The sequence below is a fragment of the Cupressus sempervirens genome, chromosome 6 (genome assembly GCF_028749045.1).
Source record: "Cupressus sempervirens isolate cs-2001-9-10 chromosome 6, ASM2874904v1, whole genome shotgun sequence".
In the NCBI taxonomy this organism is placed as follows: Eukaryota; Viridiplantae; Streptophyta; class Pinopsida; order Cupressales; family Cupressaceae; genus Cupressus; species Cupressus sempervirens.
Genome location: NC_143123.1, coordinates 88,734,064 through 88,753,112, shown reverse-complemented (window position 1 = coordinate 88,753,112; position 19,049 = coordinate 88,734,064). Strand labels below are relative to the sequence as shown.

At 37.6% G+C, this 19,049-nt stretch overlaps 1 protein-coding gene across 5 annotated transcripts in view; it reads left to right on the top strand.

Annotated features, from left to right (window-relative positions):
* Nucleotides 1-19,049, top strand: part of EDD1 (glycine-tRNA ligase) — a 426,585-nt gene that overhangs the window by 16,493 nt on the left and 391,043 nt on the right. For all 5 annotated transcript variants that reach the window (XM_089786876.1, XM_089786879.1, XM_089786878.1 and 2 more), the window contains 6 exons: nucleotides 6,029-6,110; nucleotides 6,199-6,262; nucleotides 7,314-7,369; nucleotides 11,182-11,259; nucleotides 11,553-11,627; nucleotides 11,773-11,843. In XM_089786876.1, coding sequence (XP_089643002.1) covers nucleotides 6,029-6,110; nucleotides 6,199-6,262; nucleotides 7,314-7,369; nucleotides 11,182-11,259; nucleotides 11,553-11,627; nucleotides 11,773-11,843 — 426 coding nt within the window. The remainder of the gene's footprint in view (nucleotides 1-6,028; nucleotides 6,111-6,198; nucleotides 6,263-7,313; nucleotides 7,370-11,181; nucleotides 11,260-11,552; nucleotides 11,628-11,772; nucleotides 11,844-19,049) is intronic.

Genomic DNA, 19,049 nt, shown 5'->3' with positions numbered 1-19,049 from the left:
ATTCCCAACCTCAATTGTTTGATGAACTCTTGAGCAAGTGAGGGGTTGAGCAACATAAAATCCCTCTTTAGTGACTCCCCATCCCTTTGACATTTATCACACCCTATGCCCCATTCTCACGCATCATTGTACAATGTGGAACACCAAAGGCTTGCTAGAGACACGTTTCTTGTTGTGGTGTCTAGACCCATATGTCCTATTGGACCTTCGTGCGTTTCTTTCAAAACACTGGGAACCTCCCCCTCTATGACACATCTCCTTAGTACCTTGTCAGGTCCCATCTTATATAGTAGTCCATTAATCAACTGGAATGCTTTGCTCCTTAAGACAAGCTTCCTCCTTTCTCTTGGCAGCATGTTCCTCAGGAATTGCGACACAGAGAGAGACTCTTTGATGTTGATGTACCATGCTAACATTACCGCAATGTGGAACAAGTGGGCATTTGGGGAATCATCATTGACGCCTTTTGGTGGTTCTCTAGGTTTTATCAACAATAACTAGGCAACAATAACATCGCTTTTCCTTGGTCGTATGATGATTATTGAAATGAACTTCTACAACAAAAGTAACCACCCACTGACCCTTCCTAGAATGATAGGTTTATTCACCAAGTACATGAGCGCCTCGGCTTTGTGGTCCCCTTATAAGGCGAATGAAATCGCTAGAAGGTAGTGCTTGAATTTTTGGACAGCATAGACCATTCCGAGAGCCTCCTTTTGGTCTTTTTACAGTTCTTCTCTTTTTTAGACAACGATCTACTAGCAAAGTAGATTGGATGGTCTAGCCCATGGTCATCCACTTGAGCAACTGTAGCACCAATTGCATAGCTTTAAGCATTCACATGGACATGGAAATCCTTGTTCTAATTAGGATGTGTGAGGATCAACACATTCACTAGCCTTGTCTTCAAATCCTCAAATGCTTCACCTTGTGTCATTCCCCAAGTAGATGACTCGCCCTTCTATGTCAATTTGTCTAAGTGGTACGAGACTTGAACAAAGTTCTTTATGAACCTTTTGTAGTACCCGAGGTGGCCAAGGAAGGACTTTACTCTATTGACATCTGTGGGTGCTCCATCTGTACAATTACACTCACTTTGTCAGGGTCTATCTTCGATCTAGCTTTGCATATAATGTGGCTTAATAACTTCCCTCGAGGCATCGTGAACCCACATATTTTCGAGCTCAACACCAACCTAGCCCTCTGACATCTTTGCATGTACTCCTATAGGGCTACCAAGTGTATATCTTCTCTAATATAAATGGACTAGTTGTTGAGGAATGCCTTGAACTTTCCTATAGACATCTTGTCAAAGATGTGCAGAAGTATCCTCTGGAAAGTAACTAATGCATTACAAAGTCCAAAGTGCATTTGGTTGTATGCATAAATCTCGTCCACCACAAACTTGGTATTCAGCTTATCCTCCTCAACAATGGAGGTTTGGTTATACCTCGAAAACCCATCCATGAATGAATACAGTTGGTGTCTAGCAACTTCCTCCAAGATGCTATCCGTAACTGGTATGGGGAAGCGGTCTTTGATGGTGATGACATTTAGGTGCCAGAAGTCCACATAGATGGGGAATTGGTTTGTCTTCTTCAGTGATATGAGGATGGTGATACCCATTTACTGGTTTGGACTTGGAAGATAATGCCCCCTTCGTCTTCAACATCCTCTTCATCTCCTCATTCACCTTGGCAGCATAATTTTTATTCATCTGGTACAATCTCTTCTTGATCGGCTTGGCCCTAGGTACTAAGGTAATATAGTGTACGCATAACTTAGGAGGCACTCTTTTCAGGTATTTGTAGGTCCATGTGAACACATCCTTGTACTCCATGGGAATTTTAAATGCTACGACCTTTAGTAGGAGATTCAAATCATTTCCTTCTAATATATTATTGGGGCTTACTTTGTCACCTTCAATGAGGGCTTTTTGTACTTTATGCGCTTCTCCTTATCAAACTTGTGCACCGAAGTCTCATTGACTCAGGCATCTCCTTTCTTGTATTCCTTGTACTCTAGCAGAAGCAAGCCCTTCTTTGACTCATTGTCAACTTGCAACATGCCACACTAGAATAGTTTGTTATATTCCACATGCTTGTGGAATATCTCATTCATGGAATTTGTGTCATCTTCATAGCATCCTTTAAGTTATAGAATTCCTTCATTCTCGGGCTCCATATTCCACTTTCCATTGTCTATTCCACTCAACTCTCCTAACAGCAACTTGGAAGAAGTTGTAAGTTCCTTACTCACCATCTAAGTTTTGAGGCTGATGATAAATTTTCTTCCTCCACTCATCATTGACAAGGTATTCCGCTTCTAGTTGTGGTTTAGCTTAGATGTGATGAGTCATCCTCTCCCCAAGATGACATTATATCCTTTCTTCTTTAGGGGAATCACCACAAAGTCTAGGATGAAGGGTTGGGTACCAATCAGCTTGATGCCATGTTGATCATGGGCTATGAGATTGAAGGTTGGCGGCCACAATGTCGACAATAGTATTGGTGAGCTTGGTTCCAAGGATCCCCATTTCTGCCACTTCGGGGTGTCGGATATTGTTCATCACCAGTAGCGTTGGGTTTGTCGAAGGGCCGAACGAAACATCTATGTGCTCTACGGTACATGTAGGTACTGGTACAATGCTTAAAAAGGATGCCCTCAACTACGACATTGTCTCCAGAAGGTCTTTGATTTTAATTGGTACCTCTGTCTGTAGCACTTACCTCATAATATTTTGTTCGACTTCTGTATGCGACTATGTGTACGAGATGAAGTACCTGCCTTGTTGTGGGTCTCTCTTCTTTTCACCATTATCTCTTATTCAATGTTTGCCTTAGCTTCTCATACCTTATCTTTCTCCGGTCTGAGGTCTGGGTATGTTGCCTTCTTGGCCTATGCCTAAGTAATTGCCAGTACCACCTTGTCTTCGCTTGACCTCTCCACGTTCGATGGGTTGACTCCAAGCTTGGACAATTGGCATCCTCATGGTCACCTGACTACATCATCGAAATAAATGTTGTGGGGTTTCTTCCTTCTGGCACTCATTAGCAAAGTGCCTTTATTGGTTACAGGATCGACACTGAATCATGGGGTGACCCTTCGCATCATATTGGATCCGACTCTGACCATTATAGCATTTACTGCCATGTAGGTTGTTACAATAACCACCTAATGATGCATTGCTATAGATTGTTTTGTGTCTTTGTTTGAGACGTGCCTACTGATGTAGATGTTGACAACAATTCTTGAGTGAAGAGTAGTTGTGGACCCCTTGTTTTCATATTGTATGGGCATTCTTTGATGGAATGTCCCATCACCTAGCAAATGTTGTAGAAGGCTTTCTTCAGTCATGTGCCTTTAGTATGACCTTGCTCCTTGCAACTCGCCTTCATTCTTGCTCATGCTCCCCCTCATCACTTTGAACTCTTTCATCATTTGTGAATATCCTTTTGAGGGGCTTGCACCTTTTTACTAGATTCTTCATTGTTGTTGCTTCCCTTTTAGGAATCCTCATCTGATGATTTGTTTTTTTTCTTCATATAAGTTTTTCTCTTGCTCTCGATGCCCATTGCTTTATTATATGCATACTTGTATGATGCTTGAGATACAATCTGCATTTTTCTTCTAAGGGACAATATCAGTCCCTCTGTGAACCAATGCTTCTTGAGGCCATTCATCCCTTGGTTTTCCTTTTTAGCCAGCAACTCTTTCTGTCACCAGCTGTATGCTCTTACACTCGCAATCCTCCCTATCTTCGTGTTGTAGATTTCCACAAGGATATTATCATCTTGAAGCAGTTAAACTCTTCTTGAATTTTTTTCAAGTCATCCACTTACTTTTTTTGTCTATGTCAGAGAACCAACCAATGACTACTCCACGTAGTGTTGTAGGGAACTGTAGCACCGATTCAAATTGATTGGTCACCTCGTTGGCTGACTAGATTGTCTCACATGTATGACAATGTCATATTGGATCCCTCCAGTGAACTTAGGCAGCTTTTGTTTATTTGCCATTATTGTGGTTTTCCTTGTAGCTAGTATTGTGTGTACTCCCAAACCGGGTATGCTAGAATCAAATAGGTTGTTTTGACTACCGTGCCCTTGTGTCCTCCTGACACTCTTGGCTGCACCAATGTCCCTTACGTCCCTATTCTCGCTCTCCTCCACTTCCCTTTGGGCTTGTTGTGCCTCTGTACATAGTGTAAGGGTGGGTTGCCTTATCAGTTTCTTGTTCCTTTTTGTATTGCTGCCTGCTTTTGCACCATTCCCGTACTCATCGCCTTTGGTTGGTTCTCTTACCTAGGCACTCCCTCGGTTTCCTTTAAGCAACTCTCCTTCCCCTTCAGGCCATCTCTCACCAAGTCACCTCAACCTTTACCTTCACTTTGCTTATTATTCTAATCGTAAGGCACTCCGGATGGCCTTGTCTCTCTAATCCCTTTGTGTGCAATTCTTGTCTTTGTTCAAAAGGTATGGCATTAATTGTTTTGCTCCCAAGGGTTTAGGATGTGTTGCCTCTTTCTTGTTTCGTCACATTCCTTCTCTTCCCTATGTCTGTTTTCTTCCTAAGTTTTGCAAGGCAAGGGAGGTTTGTGCCAGCAGTTTGGGCAAATGACACATCAACCGATCTATGAGAGGGCTCGCACAGAGTGAAGTCCACACTGCACTCTTTGAAACTTCCCCTTGTGGGACTTCCCTTCGTATGTGGGTTTCGGTAGATGCTTGTAGAGTGGATGCAAAGTCCATTGTCAATAGATGCTTGCAAAGTGGATGCAAAGTCCGTTGTAATATTATTCTAGTTGATTCAATGAAGTGAATTTAGTCAATTCAATTGAGTGTAGTTTATTGTATCACATTCTTGGTAAGAAAGCGGTTTATTCTTGTTACGTTGATTCTCTTGTTATTGTGCTTTCCATTGGGCCTCTAAATCTTGGGTGGCTACCTTCATAGCCAATCCGAAGAAGTCGTCCCCACAGTTCTCATTGGCAGTCTTGTTTTTTATGAAATTTATTCTCTTGTATTTCTTGTTCTATCATTCTCCATTGTGTTGGAATGCTCTGATACCATATTGCAAATGAAAGGAACACTAACTATCAATAGACAGTAGCTAATTTAAGAAATGACGTGAAATTGTATCTGTGTGACCAAACAATTTCCAACAAGAAAATAGCGTAATTACATTGCATCAGTGAGCTCCTTTATTTGAGATGATTTGGTAAATGTCTCATATGCTCATTCCATCCTTTGGATTGCAGCAAATGAAATTATAAATGGAGAAAGACCTTATAGAGTTCTTAATTTAGCTCTAGAAATAAGCCTATCAGCTATATTACATCACCTTTGGATGTGATTGGCCAGAATAAAGGGTAGTTGGCTGTCTTGCACAGCTTAACCTTTTTTCAAAATTTCTATTTTCCCAATTATTCAAATAAATATCTAATATGCCTAAGTTAGAATAACCCAACCACTTAAGTAAGCTTAAGAATGTGGTGCTTACAGTACCAAAAAACACGTATATTTTGAAGCATCTTATATATATTTATTATTTTATGCTTGAAGGTCTCTGTCTTTGATTTCCTTGTGATTTTCATTGTTGACTACAAGTACACTTGTTCAAATCATTTCTTGCTTCTGAAAGTAATTTTTGGGACATTTAAGTTAAAAGAATGCCTATTCAGGTTAGTATGCAAATCATAACCTTTCTCACAGTTATTTTGTGAAATGAAACGTGCATGTTGATTATGCTTGAAGGTCTTTGGTCTTGCTTTTTACCTGGTTTTCAATGTTGGTTATGTATGCACTTGTTGAAATCATTTCATGCTTTTGAAAGCAATTTATTGGACATTCTCATTTAAAGCAATGCCTATTCATGTCAGTATTTAAATCATAACCATCCTCACAGTGATTTTGTGAAGTGAAATGTTGAGAGTTAAGATCTACCTTTTCTAATTCATTGTTAATTTTTTATGCATTTATTGTTTTCTTCTTTATGGTTTACATCTTAATAGTTGCTTTTGTGATAGGTATGTTGAGCCAAGTATAAGACCTGATGACAGCCGCTATGGTGACAATCCTAATAGACTTCAACGTCATACTCAATTCCAGGTAGGTGGAGGAACACTTATTTCTTCTGTGCCCGCTGAAGGATTATATGCTTTTTATTGGTTGTGATTGAATATGATTTGTGTTCCAGGTTATTTTGAAGCCAGATCCAGGAAATTCACAAGATTTATATTTGAGTAGCTTGGCAGCACTTGGTAAGTTTTTAATAGGCTTCTTTCCTTTTTGTAGTTTTAAAGATGGAAGACTAAGTACACTTCTTTCTGAGCCCTTAACTCAAAGTTCAAAGGATTAATTTGTGAAAGAAAACCTATTGATATCAAATTCTTTCACTACTTGACAAAATTCTGCTCAATTGGGCCTAGAACATGACCAGGCAACGTGTGTTTGGAAGTGAGTCTCAAGTTTTTGTCCAAATTTTACATCATATATATGTTACAAGGTGTTGAAGAATGATATTGCTACTAACTTTGTTACTTAGTTGACAAGAATGCAATGGTGGATGTCAAGGCTTTCGTTGCTTGCAAATGATGCAAGTTTGAGTTGTCAAGGTTCTTTCTCACAAGAAGATTGCAGTTCACCTTTATCCTTGTTAGTCTCATTGTTCCCAGGAGTCAAAAGAGGAAGCAAAAGTTTGAACGTTTACTGACAAGTAATGGATGCTTTCAATGCCATCCAAAACTATACTCCTATAAGATTAACACATAATATGGTAAAGTCATATTAAATAGTCAATATCCTGAGGATTTCTTATGGATGGCCATTACAGGAGGAGGGACAAGAGTTCTGAAGTCTAATGTCAATTAGATCTTTCGTATTATGTCCTTGACTTTCAAGCTGTTGTTGGATTAACATTTATGGAAAGCATTTCTCAGCTCTTACACTATTTATGTATGATATCTTGTTTGTTGGATATAATGTCTAGAAGATAATGCTTAGCTCATTCCTCCATCGAGAAGTGACAAAGCTTTTGATCCATCCTTTTCACATATGCATAGCTTTAAGTTTTAACTATATTTTCTTGCATGTGCTTGTAAGAAACTTTACATTGATATTTTATCTTTTCTTTATGCTTTATGCTTACCTTGGAGATTAATTTTGTACTTATAATGGCTTTTAATCTGCAATTTAATAAGCCTAATTGATTGAGCATGATGATTAATCTAATATGTCTGTTTCATTTTCTCTCACTTTGTTACAACAGTATCAGTATTTTGTATTAATTTTTTTTGAATAATGCTTGAACAGGCATTGATATCAAGGCCCATGACATTCGTTTTGTGGAGGACAATTGGGAGAGCCCGGTATTGATTCTCTCCATAACTCAGACATGACATTTGATCTTCTTTATTTGTTTAATGATTTATAAAGTGATGGAAATTGCATAGCTTTACAAATATGCTACGACCAATCACATATGTGATTGAGTAGGTTAATAGGTTTTTTATTGATTGAAATAAGTAGATAGTCTGAAAGTATTATCATGCAGATATGCTGATAGAGAAATACCAGAAATATATCTTTATTGTCCCCCCACCCCCCCGGACCCACAAAAGGTCGAACTGGTTCAAAGTTCGGGTCCGGTTCGAACTTGGTTCGATCAAGGTTCCAATTTTTGCCTGCTGATTTGATTTGGTTTGAACCAACTTCGAACCTTGGTGAACCAGGCCAAAAAAATTTAAGAGTTCGAACCCAGTTAGAACCACATGCTTTTTGAGCCCCGCGGATGGCAAAAAATGCTTTTTTTACAAAATTTATTAACTTGTTGGCATCTACAACCCTAAAAGGTTGTTACGAAATGCTTTTGGTGATCTCTCATTGTCATTTTTTGAAGAATTTGATGCTAACAACATTGTTGCTGCTGCAGATCCCATTGGTCTTAGCTCTATTGCTGAGTCAACTAATGCCAGAGAAGAAAAAAATGAAGAAGGAGAAGAAGATGAATATGAAGAAGAAGATAAAGATTGAAGAACTTATGTAATAACCCAAATAAATGATGGAGCCTGTTAATCTTAGAGATGATGCCCAATTTGCAGAACCATTCCCACTCAACACTACCCAGAAATTGCAGAAATATAACCCAAATATATATGCTCAGCAGCAGTAAGAATAGACACTCAAGTACAAGAGGAAATGACGTCTTATGATGCAGCAAACTCACGCCACAACAGATATACCTGGTGCCCTTGGTAACAGCAGCTGAAGTGCCAAAATTGGTGTGCAATATATGTGAAATGATTGCCCAACTAGGCAATATATCAGACCCACGTTAGGAGTTAAAATACCACCCAGAAATCAGTATTTTAGACGCTCACAAATCAGTGATGATGTGCCCCAAATAAGCTGATACAATTTCTTAAAAAATGCAGTTACAAACATTCAGCAATGTATCATTCTTTCTCACCAATTTGCAGATTGAAACTGCATCCAACAACAGAGATGATTGGCATGGTTGAACAGATTTCTCAATCACCAAATTCTCAGAAATAATGAAGATCCAATTTGTAGCAGCACCAATAGAAATCAAAGTCTTCCTAGCCATAGTATGAACAATAGGGAAGTATCTCAACTGTTGACATGCAACAATCAGCTACAGCAGTAATGAAGCCTCACCAACCATAGTATTCACAGCTATAGGTAGAGAAACACACTTCTTGTCGTCGGTAGAAACTCTGTAGCCGACGGGCTCATGTTGTCGGTAAAAATTTTGTAGCCAACGGGTAGATTAGTATTGTTATGTAGCCGACGGACCCCTTTGGAAAGGTTCGGCGGGAAGTATATATACACCCTCTAGGGAACCATTGTAATGATGATCTGTATGTAATCTCTTGGCATATGTGAATAATACAAGGAGTTATGCTGTTCTTGTTCATTGTTTGTGTGCATTAATTTCTTTACCCCAGTATGGTAAACATTTGGTGCCGTTGCCCAATGGACTTGGAACAAAGGCTAGAATGAAGACTAATGCTGAATTAGTTAAACAACAATAAGAATAAGCTGAAGGATAAAGACGAAATACGCACAGCTCAAGGAAATTTAATTTTGGTGCAACAGGCCGAGCGCCGAAGGAGGTTTTAGAAGCTTGCCGACGGACATAGATTCGTTGAGGAATTGTTGGAGGAGACTCGCCAGCAGGTGGAATTGGTGGAAGAAGCAAGGGAGGAATTTTTGAACTTGTATTCGCTGAGGGAAGAGAATCCAGACAGAAGAGAATTAACTCATACGGCTCGGAGTGCCGAGGGAGCACGAGCATGGAGTGAACTTTTCGTCTGCGATACACTTTCGGAAGGGACAACTTCAAAAGATCCTTCTTCACCAAAGTTCGCCACTGTTGCAAACAAGGCACCTGTACCAAACGACGACGGTGTGGGAGCTCAGAGTACCGGTTTGGGAGTGCAAAGCGACAGTGTGGGAGTGCAAAGCGCCGGTGTGGGAGTGCAAAGTGACAGTGCGGGAGTACAAAGCGCTGGTGTGGGAGTGAATGGTGCCAAATGTTTACCGTACTGGAGTAAAGAAATTAATGCACATAGACAATGAACAAGAACAACAGAACTCCTTGTATTATTCGCATATGCCAAGAGATTACATACAGATCATCATTACAATGGTTCCTTGGAGGGCGTATATATACTTCCGCCGAACCTTCCTGAAGGGGTCCGTCGGCTACATAACAATACTAATCTACCCGTCGGCTACAAAATCTTTATTGACAACATGAGCTCGTCGGCTACAGAGTTTCTACTAACGACACTTCTCAGTATCAAACCCTTATACCTCAGCAAGGGCACTAAAATCAGAACTTAAAAAAAAAAGCCACAAAGGCAACAAAAGAAAACAATTATCCAAGCATGCTTTTCTCAACAAATGGGCTTGTATTTATAACCTCCATATACCCTTTGTGTTGCCAAAATGTAACTTCACTCAAGAAGCTTCACCACACAACATTAATTAGAAGCTTCCATTAGATTCTTTTACTTGACTTGGCTTAATTAATTAATAAATGACTCTTTCCAATGATAACTCAACTCTCAACTTAAGTGAAATTATAAAGTTAAATTATAACTTTATAATAAGCCATTTAATAAATTAATAATAATTTGGCCACTAAAAATATAATAACTCCCAAAATACTCATAATTTAAATGTGCCGTTTGAAATAGGAGTAATACCTATTATTTCTCCATGTGACCAAATGCACTTTCCAAAAATAGAAAGGGTTTATTGCTATCAACACCCAACTTACCACAAATAGTAAGTACACAAACTAAGCCCAAACGAAGTCCAATCTGTGTCAAACGAAGACCAACCTATAGCTTACTGAATTGTCGAGAAGATAAGGCCCTCCCAAGCCAAGCCACTACCTCAAAGACCCTCTATCCACAATAATTAGCCTATGAGGATCACAATAATAGGCTAATCCTTGAAACTCTGATACTGACAAAAATGGGGACATTGCAACTTAGAATATTAATAGATTTTTATTCCATTAGTTGAACAATGAATGTGAAACAATGATACTTGAACTTGATGCTACAATTTATTTTTAATGTTTTGAATCTTTGATGCTGAACTATATGATGGTATGAGCACTATGACTATATGATGGTATGAGCACTATGATTATAAGTTTATGGTGTTTTTGTTATTTAAATGTGTTTATGCTACTATGCTACATTCTAATTATAATTCATACTTCATAAATAGGTATATATACATATATTTTTTATAATTTTGATATGTTTTGTACTAACGAACCCAAACGAACCCAAACCCCTTTTCAAAATTTTGACGAACTTGTGAACCGGTTCTCGAACTTTGAACTTGGAACCGAACCTGAACTAGTAACTTAGTTAGAAAGTGCATGCGCACTAAATAGTCAAGATGACCGGTACATATTGTGTTGGATCATTTTATGTAGATTTTTTGAGAAAATGATAAATATAAGAAACATGGTTCTTCAGTTTTGTATACTGAGAAGTGCTGTTTTGAATGAGCAACAATATTTTAATCGTATGTTTTGTTCTAATTCTACTACAGAAAAAGGTTAATTATTTCCCCATGAAAGTGACATTTTTTGAGGATAACTAGAATATTCTGACAATTCTTATATTGGCAGGTTCTTGGAGCTTGGGGTCTGGGATGGGAAGTTTGGATGGATGGGATGGAAATAACTCAATTTACCTACTTTCAACAGGTTGTGCACTGTTTGAAGTTTTGAACTAACCTGGAGACTAATAACCCATTCTACCCGAGTTCAATAGGTTATGCACTATTCAAATTAACTTTGAGATACAGAAAAATGGCAAGTGACTGTTGAGTAAGAGAGAAAACACATTAGTTTTGACTGTATGTGCCATGCATTTTCCAAGGAGGGGTGTTACTGTTGATAGTTGATAATAAGTGAAAGGATATTGCAAATAGATTCTTCTTGTTATTTGTTGTGATACCTTAAGAATGTAAGTCTATATATCTTTCACTTTCCTCCAGGCTGGGAGTTTACAGTTGATGCCTGTTTCAGTGGAGATAACATATGGTCTTGAGCGCATATTAATGTCCTTGCAGGTTAGCTTGTAGTGCACAACCTAAGTAGATCTGTGAGATGTTTGTCTTTATGATTGCTATAATTTAATATGTAAAATATCTAGGTTGTATTTCAGGTGCTGTGAAATCTGATCGGTTACTTGGTTCTGTCAAATTTTAATTGCAGGGTGTCAATCACTTTAAAAACATTCAATATGCCCCAGGGATTACATATGGTGAACTTTTTCTAGAAAATGAGTACATTCTTCAACTTTCCTAGTTTGGTTATTGTAATTCATAAATCATAAGAGCTATTGAACTGGTACTTTTTTGATATATAAGATACCTAAGTTTACTTCTAAAGTTTCAAGTAATCTATGTCGGCAGTGGTAGCTTCATTATGAATCTTATGTCTATATATTTAATAGTAAGATAGATTACGTCAATTATGAGAATTAAAAGATATATTGGTTTCATCCATTGTGTTTGAGGTAAAGTAACTGAGACAGTATTAACTATCACTACAAACAGACCCTAGGTTCACATTTCAGCTGGCATAGAAACCCTGACATTTGTACATTCTACTGATGCCTGCCCATTGGGCATGGATCTATGTAGTGTTGCACATTTTTAAGAATTGAACCATCAAGACTTTGTTCTGTTATTGACTTTTTTTTTTTTCCTCCTAAGCTTAGAAAAATTTGGTATATAGCCATTTTGTAATCCCTTGACACCAATGTATCCACATCATATGGACATGCCGTTATTCTTGACAAAAGTATAACTATTAAAAATAAAATTATGTCAAAATGCAGAGTTTGAGGTTGGTCAAAAATGTTATATTCAGGATTTGCATGCAAAATTTACAAAAAATATCCCAATATGAAAGTGCTCTGATTCTTCGATGACTAGAAAATTCTATGCTGCCATGATTATGCAAGTCCTTGTGTCTCAAGTCCGTAATGTCAAGTTTCTATAAGAGCATTCCACAAAAGTCAACAAAAATATGTCATGCCAAATAGCAAAGCATGACACTTGGTAGTCTACACCAATGTTATGTGTAAGAATTTGTGTTAAGGCAAAGAAAGAAAATGCCAAGATCTAGAAGCTCAATATATAGCATAACAAGAGAGACAAAATGATATGATCCTCAAATGACTAGTTTCATCGATGATCAACCATGAAAACAATACTGGATGCTATACATTTAGAACATCAATGTCCAACAAAAGACCACAAAAGGGTTTATGGGACTGATAGCTTACAACAAGATAGCAGACAGAAGCAGGAGCACCAAACGGTGTCTGATAATACTTAAAAGCAAGAATGAAACAAGAAACAAAAAGAGAAGAGAAGTGCCAAGACAAGAGTAGGGGTCCTTCGTTGGCAAAAGGAAATCGGTCACAGAAGGATATGACTGCGGGTGAACATAAGCCTTGATTTGTCTATGAGAGCTATTGGAGGAGTGCTGCTTTCGGGAGAAATTGCTACAGGGTCTCACAACCTTTTCACACCCCTTGATGGAGATAAGGGTGATAAAAAGGCAGTAATGAGCTGATTAGAGGTATGCTGATGAGGAACTAGTGACTGTGAAGTACTATCACAGAGCAGAGTGGCCCCGTGAATGTAAAGTGCAAGGCACTGCTGATCAATGTAACTGAAGAATGCTGAAAGAGAAAAACAATCATGGAAAAGGCAATGAAATCTCCATCCGATCTCATAAAAGATAGGGCAACAAAAAATAAAGTGAGTCTTTGTCTCGGCCTTCGCTCAAGTACATGGCTAACAGATCCGGTCTCCGCTATCCATATGATGGTTGGTCTGGGTTAGAAGACGATGAGAACCAACTTTGAAGGAGCCTAGAGAGATATGCAGGGCATGACACCAACATTGAGATAGGTAGCTACGACAAACAATAATCCCATCACGGATCTCCAAAAAGTGCTCAACATAGAGGGCCATGCTTGGACGTAAACCCCTAGAAGGGTTGCTCTAGGTAGTGATAATGCACTGTCTGTAGATATCAAGTCTGACATGCTCATTCAACTCCTGTCGTGAAGGGAGGAGATGAACAGGGGCACTAGTGAGAATTGATATGGAGGAAGGTGGTCAATATCAATCTCAATTGAACTCAACAAAGAGGTTGCCTGAGCATACCAACAATGAGCTCGAGTGTTAGTATCAGAACTCGTAGTTGTAATAGAAGAGTAGTAGGCCAGGTAGGAGTATCTATATTGAAAAGAGACGAGTTAGCCCTCTCTCATTGTAGAATGCCCATCAATGATAGCTGCTCGAGGATGAATGTAAAAGTTGGTCCATGAATGTTGAATAATGTTCCTTTCTTGAGGAAGAAAAAAATCCATAGGTGTATATGAGATATCTCTCCTATGAGAAGAAGAAAATCTCATATGAGAAAAAAATCCCCCCTATAAGAAAGAAAAAGTAGAAGAGAGACAAGGTGCCCCCTCCTCAATGTAGAATGCCCATGAATGATAGTTGTTCTACGATGAATGTAGAAGCTGGTCCATGAATGTCGAATAATGTTCCTTTCTTTAGGAAGAAATAAATCCATAGGAAGAAACCTCAAGGTGAATATGATATGATATATCTCCCAAATTTGTAGGAAGAAAGCTCAAGATGAATGAATTCTCTGAAACTGCTCAGGTATCCCTGTGTTGATACTAACGGGTTCCCCTTCCAACACTTTTGAAAAGAACAACTCAGGATCAAACAAGGATGGATGTGGAACATGCCCCAAAGAGCCAAGTGTCTCCCTTATTGATAAAGAGACCTCCTACAACTGTGGAACATAAGGATCCACAATCACATCAACCTCAAAAGACCGATCATATAGATAATGGACAAGAGGGTTAGAGTGTCTCCTTGCAACATTTGAAGAAGGATCATCCTCTTCAAAGAGAAGATGTATGTCATCAATGATGTCTCCCAATTCTGCTATGTAGGACTCCACAAACAAACGTGCAATGTAACTGGAAGACAAGTTGTACCCAACTGCATTGAGTCACATGGACCTATCACTATAGCAATGTATGCACGGAAGATGCTGATGCTATGACCTTGTCCTTCGGCTGTTTTAAGGATCCCCCACAAGTGAACTTGCTAAATCAAGTGTTTATCTTAGCCAATGAGGTTTAGTGGAAGATGATGGAGTATCCTCAACCATAAGTTTACCAAGCAAAGGTGTAATTCAGTGTATCGGGGTTGAGGTAGATAAGCCATTTGAATCAGTGTCACTACTATCACTATCAATTTCCACAATGTTTGAAGTACAGAGAGGATATCTGATAAGCTAGGTGGACTTTCTTCAAAGTGAACATTCCTCTCTATGAAGATCTCATGAGTTCTGGGATCCATAAGTCTATATGCCTTAACACTTTCTTCATATCCAATGAATGTAGTTGCCTTGCATTTCTATGAAGATATGTGTGCCCACACTGGAAAACCAAATACTCTGAAGTTTTTCACAATTGGTTTTCTTGCAAACCATGCATCAAAAGGAGTCATTCTATCAAAGGCATTATGAGCAGATCTATTGAGGATGTGATTGGCACAACTTATAGCTTCTATTACAAGTGATGGATCAAGAGACCTGGCTTCAATCATGCAACTTGCCATGGCCTTTGGCATTCTAATCTTCATTTCTGTAACTCTTATTTGCTGTGGGCTAAAAATGCAACTGAATTCTGAAGTTCAATACCCTCAAGTTCACACAAATCTTTAAGTCTTGAGTTCACATTGTTGATACATGCTAGCTTCAGTCAGATGCAAGGATGATTACTTGTGTTGTTTGTATATGTGTACATGTGAACTAATAGACATACACACATACACATTTCCTCCACACAAACAGATTTATTATGTCATCCACCTTGGAATCATAACAACTATTCTTGCATCAAATCGTGTTAAGATTATAGCTATAGTCAGATTGATTTAATCATAAGATACAATGTTGATATATATATATATATATATATATATATATATATATATATATATATATATATATATATATATATATATATATATATATATCTTATATTATTTATATATATTTATATATAATACATATGTTATATTGTGATTTATATTGTTAAATAATAATGATTAATCATAGAGACATGTCTCTTCATGAGATGTCTCCTACTCATATTTATAAGAGATTGGGATCAACATTTGGAACGTACCAATAACAATGGCAGTGTTATTACATTTGTAGAAACCAATCCATGTTTTCTAACATGGTATCAGAGCTGCAGGTTGCAAATGTAGAAAATAGAAAAGATGCAGAACAATTATGAGATAATAATAAAAAACAATAGAGAAGCTTGGTTCATTACAGTGGTATCATAGCAAACATCCTGCCAGCGTGTAAAATTTTATATAAGAGTACTAAATCATAAGAAAATATATATGTATGAAACACGGGCAACTCCATCTAAAGTCTAGAGTGAATATATATGTATGAAACACCAACAACCCCATGTTTGAATGAATATTGGGACTGGAGTCATATCACAGACAATTTGATAGCATTAGACTATTACCATCGATATCTTTCCTAAGCAACGTTTAAGGTAGTGATCAACTTGTAAGATGACTTGGCCATATTATCTGGCCCATTAATTCTATGTGGAAGTCATTGCTTCGATGGGCGATAAGAGATACAATACACAGGAAGGGAAAAGAAAGATGTGTATTGTTGTAAAGAAAATGTCACAAAAGATATAACATGGTGTAATACAATTAAAATATCTATGGATACTTTCGGCATTAAATACGTACCAGTTTATTAAATGGCCAGAAAAGACGGTAAAACAAAGAATAATTATCCTTGCAATACACGTATCTTGGTAGATTAGTCAGTGAAGAAGTCATGCAGTTAATTGAAAAGGATGGATGGACGTCATAATTTCTCATGTTTTGGAGAATAGATGGCGTGTGGCAAGATAAATCTCACATGAATTACATCTGTGCTATAAATTGTTGTAATTCTGATATAAAATCCTTCGAAGTTGGTAGTATGAATTTCCTAACCCGAACTCTGTAGGCTTTCAACATATAATTGGGTCTATAAATTATAGCAATTGAAAGACTAGGGCAAGGAAGTTAATAGTAATGAAGTTCACAACTATCTTTGCACGAAATTTATAGTAATCATTATGGCCTTGCCGATATTGTCCAAGCCGATACGAACAATTTATATTGTGATCCATTACAATTAATGTCATTTTGACCCATACAGAATATAAGTGAAAAATTGGACATCATAATGGGATATCAATTGGTATGATTATCACCATTGTGACCATTCACTAGTATCAGCATCATTAAAATATATTAAATTAAAGAGTAGTGGAAATAAGGAAACATTCATTGTAGATTAGCCAGAGGAAAGAAATGAACAAGGGCAGGCATATCTAAAAGACATAATAACATTACCAAGCTTCTCTGCAATTAGAAGCACCCAGGTGGCCATCACAGCCTCAAAGAATATAATTGCACAAAAATGGAGGATTGAGCAGTTGGTATAGAAACGTACACATCCTGCTATCAATTTCCATCATAACTCATGGCGATGATGTGGAGTCATTCATTTTTAACGTCATCTTTGCAATCTCATACGTTTTGAGATATTTAGTGATATATGCAATGATCTAGTGTATAGTTCAACATACATTGTTTGGCAGTACTTATAACCTTTTGCGATACCTCCACTTATAATAGCTCCTCCACATATTATTCAAGCAAATTCTTTCCCTCCAACTACTAGTAAAGTGTATATTCTAATTCTCGTTCTTAATTGTGGTAGATGTAGAGCATCTCTTAGTGTATAATTAACCGATATATGGGTCATTATTAAGGTCCTTTAGACTCAAGACCCGTTTAAGAAGTAAGTCGCTATGTTGGGTCATAGCAATTGTGAGCGATTTGTAGATGATAGACATCAACTTAATAGGTTTGGACTCCGAATAGCAATGACATCATCTATCACAATGAAGATTATAATGAGCAGAAGAAAGATGTACAAATCTGTTATCTATGTGCAACATTGACATTTCATTAGAGGCAAATCTTGGAAAAAGAGGGAGTAGATAGTTGATGATGATAGTGGACATGTAGCAACAAATCCGTCAAGATCATATTTTAAGGAATTGATATAGTTTCCATTACTAAATATATTATTGGTTCAATCGAAACTTAATAGTTGAGATATGGCATAAATCCCATTACTTTGTTCAAGAAGTGGTAACTCACCCAGAGTAAATGTGAGAAGTAAAGTAGTTGCCCCATTATTCAAAGTTAATGATACATACGGTTTATGGGTTGAGATATCAGAATCGATAACATCTGGATATGATGAACACATACATTATTTAGTCTTTAAGTTACTAACATCGGGCAAGGATATTAAGGCTATATCGTAGAAATGGCTATGTCATTAGGCTTACACAATAGAGTATGATGATCCAACAACCACAATAACATTTTCATGCAAAGCTGAGATGTTCATATATTGCCTTTTGACAAATCCTTAGAATGTTACAGCTTTTGTTTCTAGCTAAGAAACTATATGAAGGGATAGGGCTTAGAGTTGAGAGGGAGTTGCAACTTAAATGATCTTTGTGAGATTATTTATAGTAGGGTGTAGCTTCTTGAGAAAATTATAGGAAGATCCTTTGCATTGCATATGTCCTTATATTCAACCTGAACTAGAGTAGAAGGATCATCCGGAGAGGAATGAATATGAATATATTTCATCTACACGTGGAAGTGAACTAGACTTTTTTATGGTTCAAATAAATAATAGTGAAGTATGTGGGAATTCCACATTGTTGGGGGCGGGGGGGGGGGGGGGGTGGGGGTGAATGATTACCTTAACCAATGTTTCATTCCCTATTGGAGGCATTTTTCTTGTTCGATGTATATGGACCTTCATTTGGGGCAACTTGAATCAAGAACGTTAATTTGCAAATAAGTATTCATTATCTTTGATTATTAGATTTACTTGCTTATTACTTGTAATTCTACACATACTATAAGAGTTAATTGCCTTGATCTTTTCCTTTGTGTCTAAGGATGCTCTTGCAAGAAAAGGTTGATACTTTACCAAATATAAAGTAGACCCATTCTTATGGCAACAACTCTAAAGGAATTATTCATTAGTCAGACTCAAGAAGTAAATATCTTTGATGATTGAGATTATGAGTATCCTTTCATATCAAGAGAGAGTTCAATACTTCATCAGAGACAACTATATACAAGGAGCTCAGAAGATTGGTACTTAGACAAAGTCTAATGTACCTGTGTATGACTACATGATTGTGATGGGCCTACTCACATGTACATCACAAGGAAGTAATAACTTGTCACCTGAAGGTTGAAAGATCAATATGAGATTCAGAGGGAGTTCGACAGACATCCTTGGATGAAGAGAGTCTT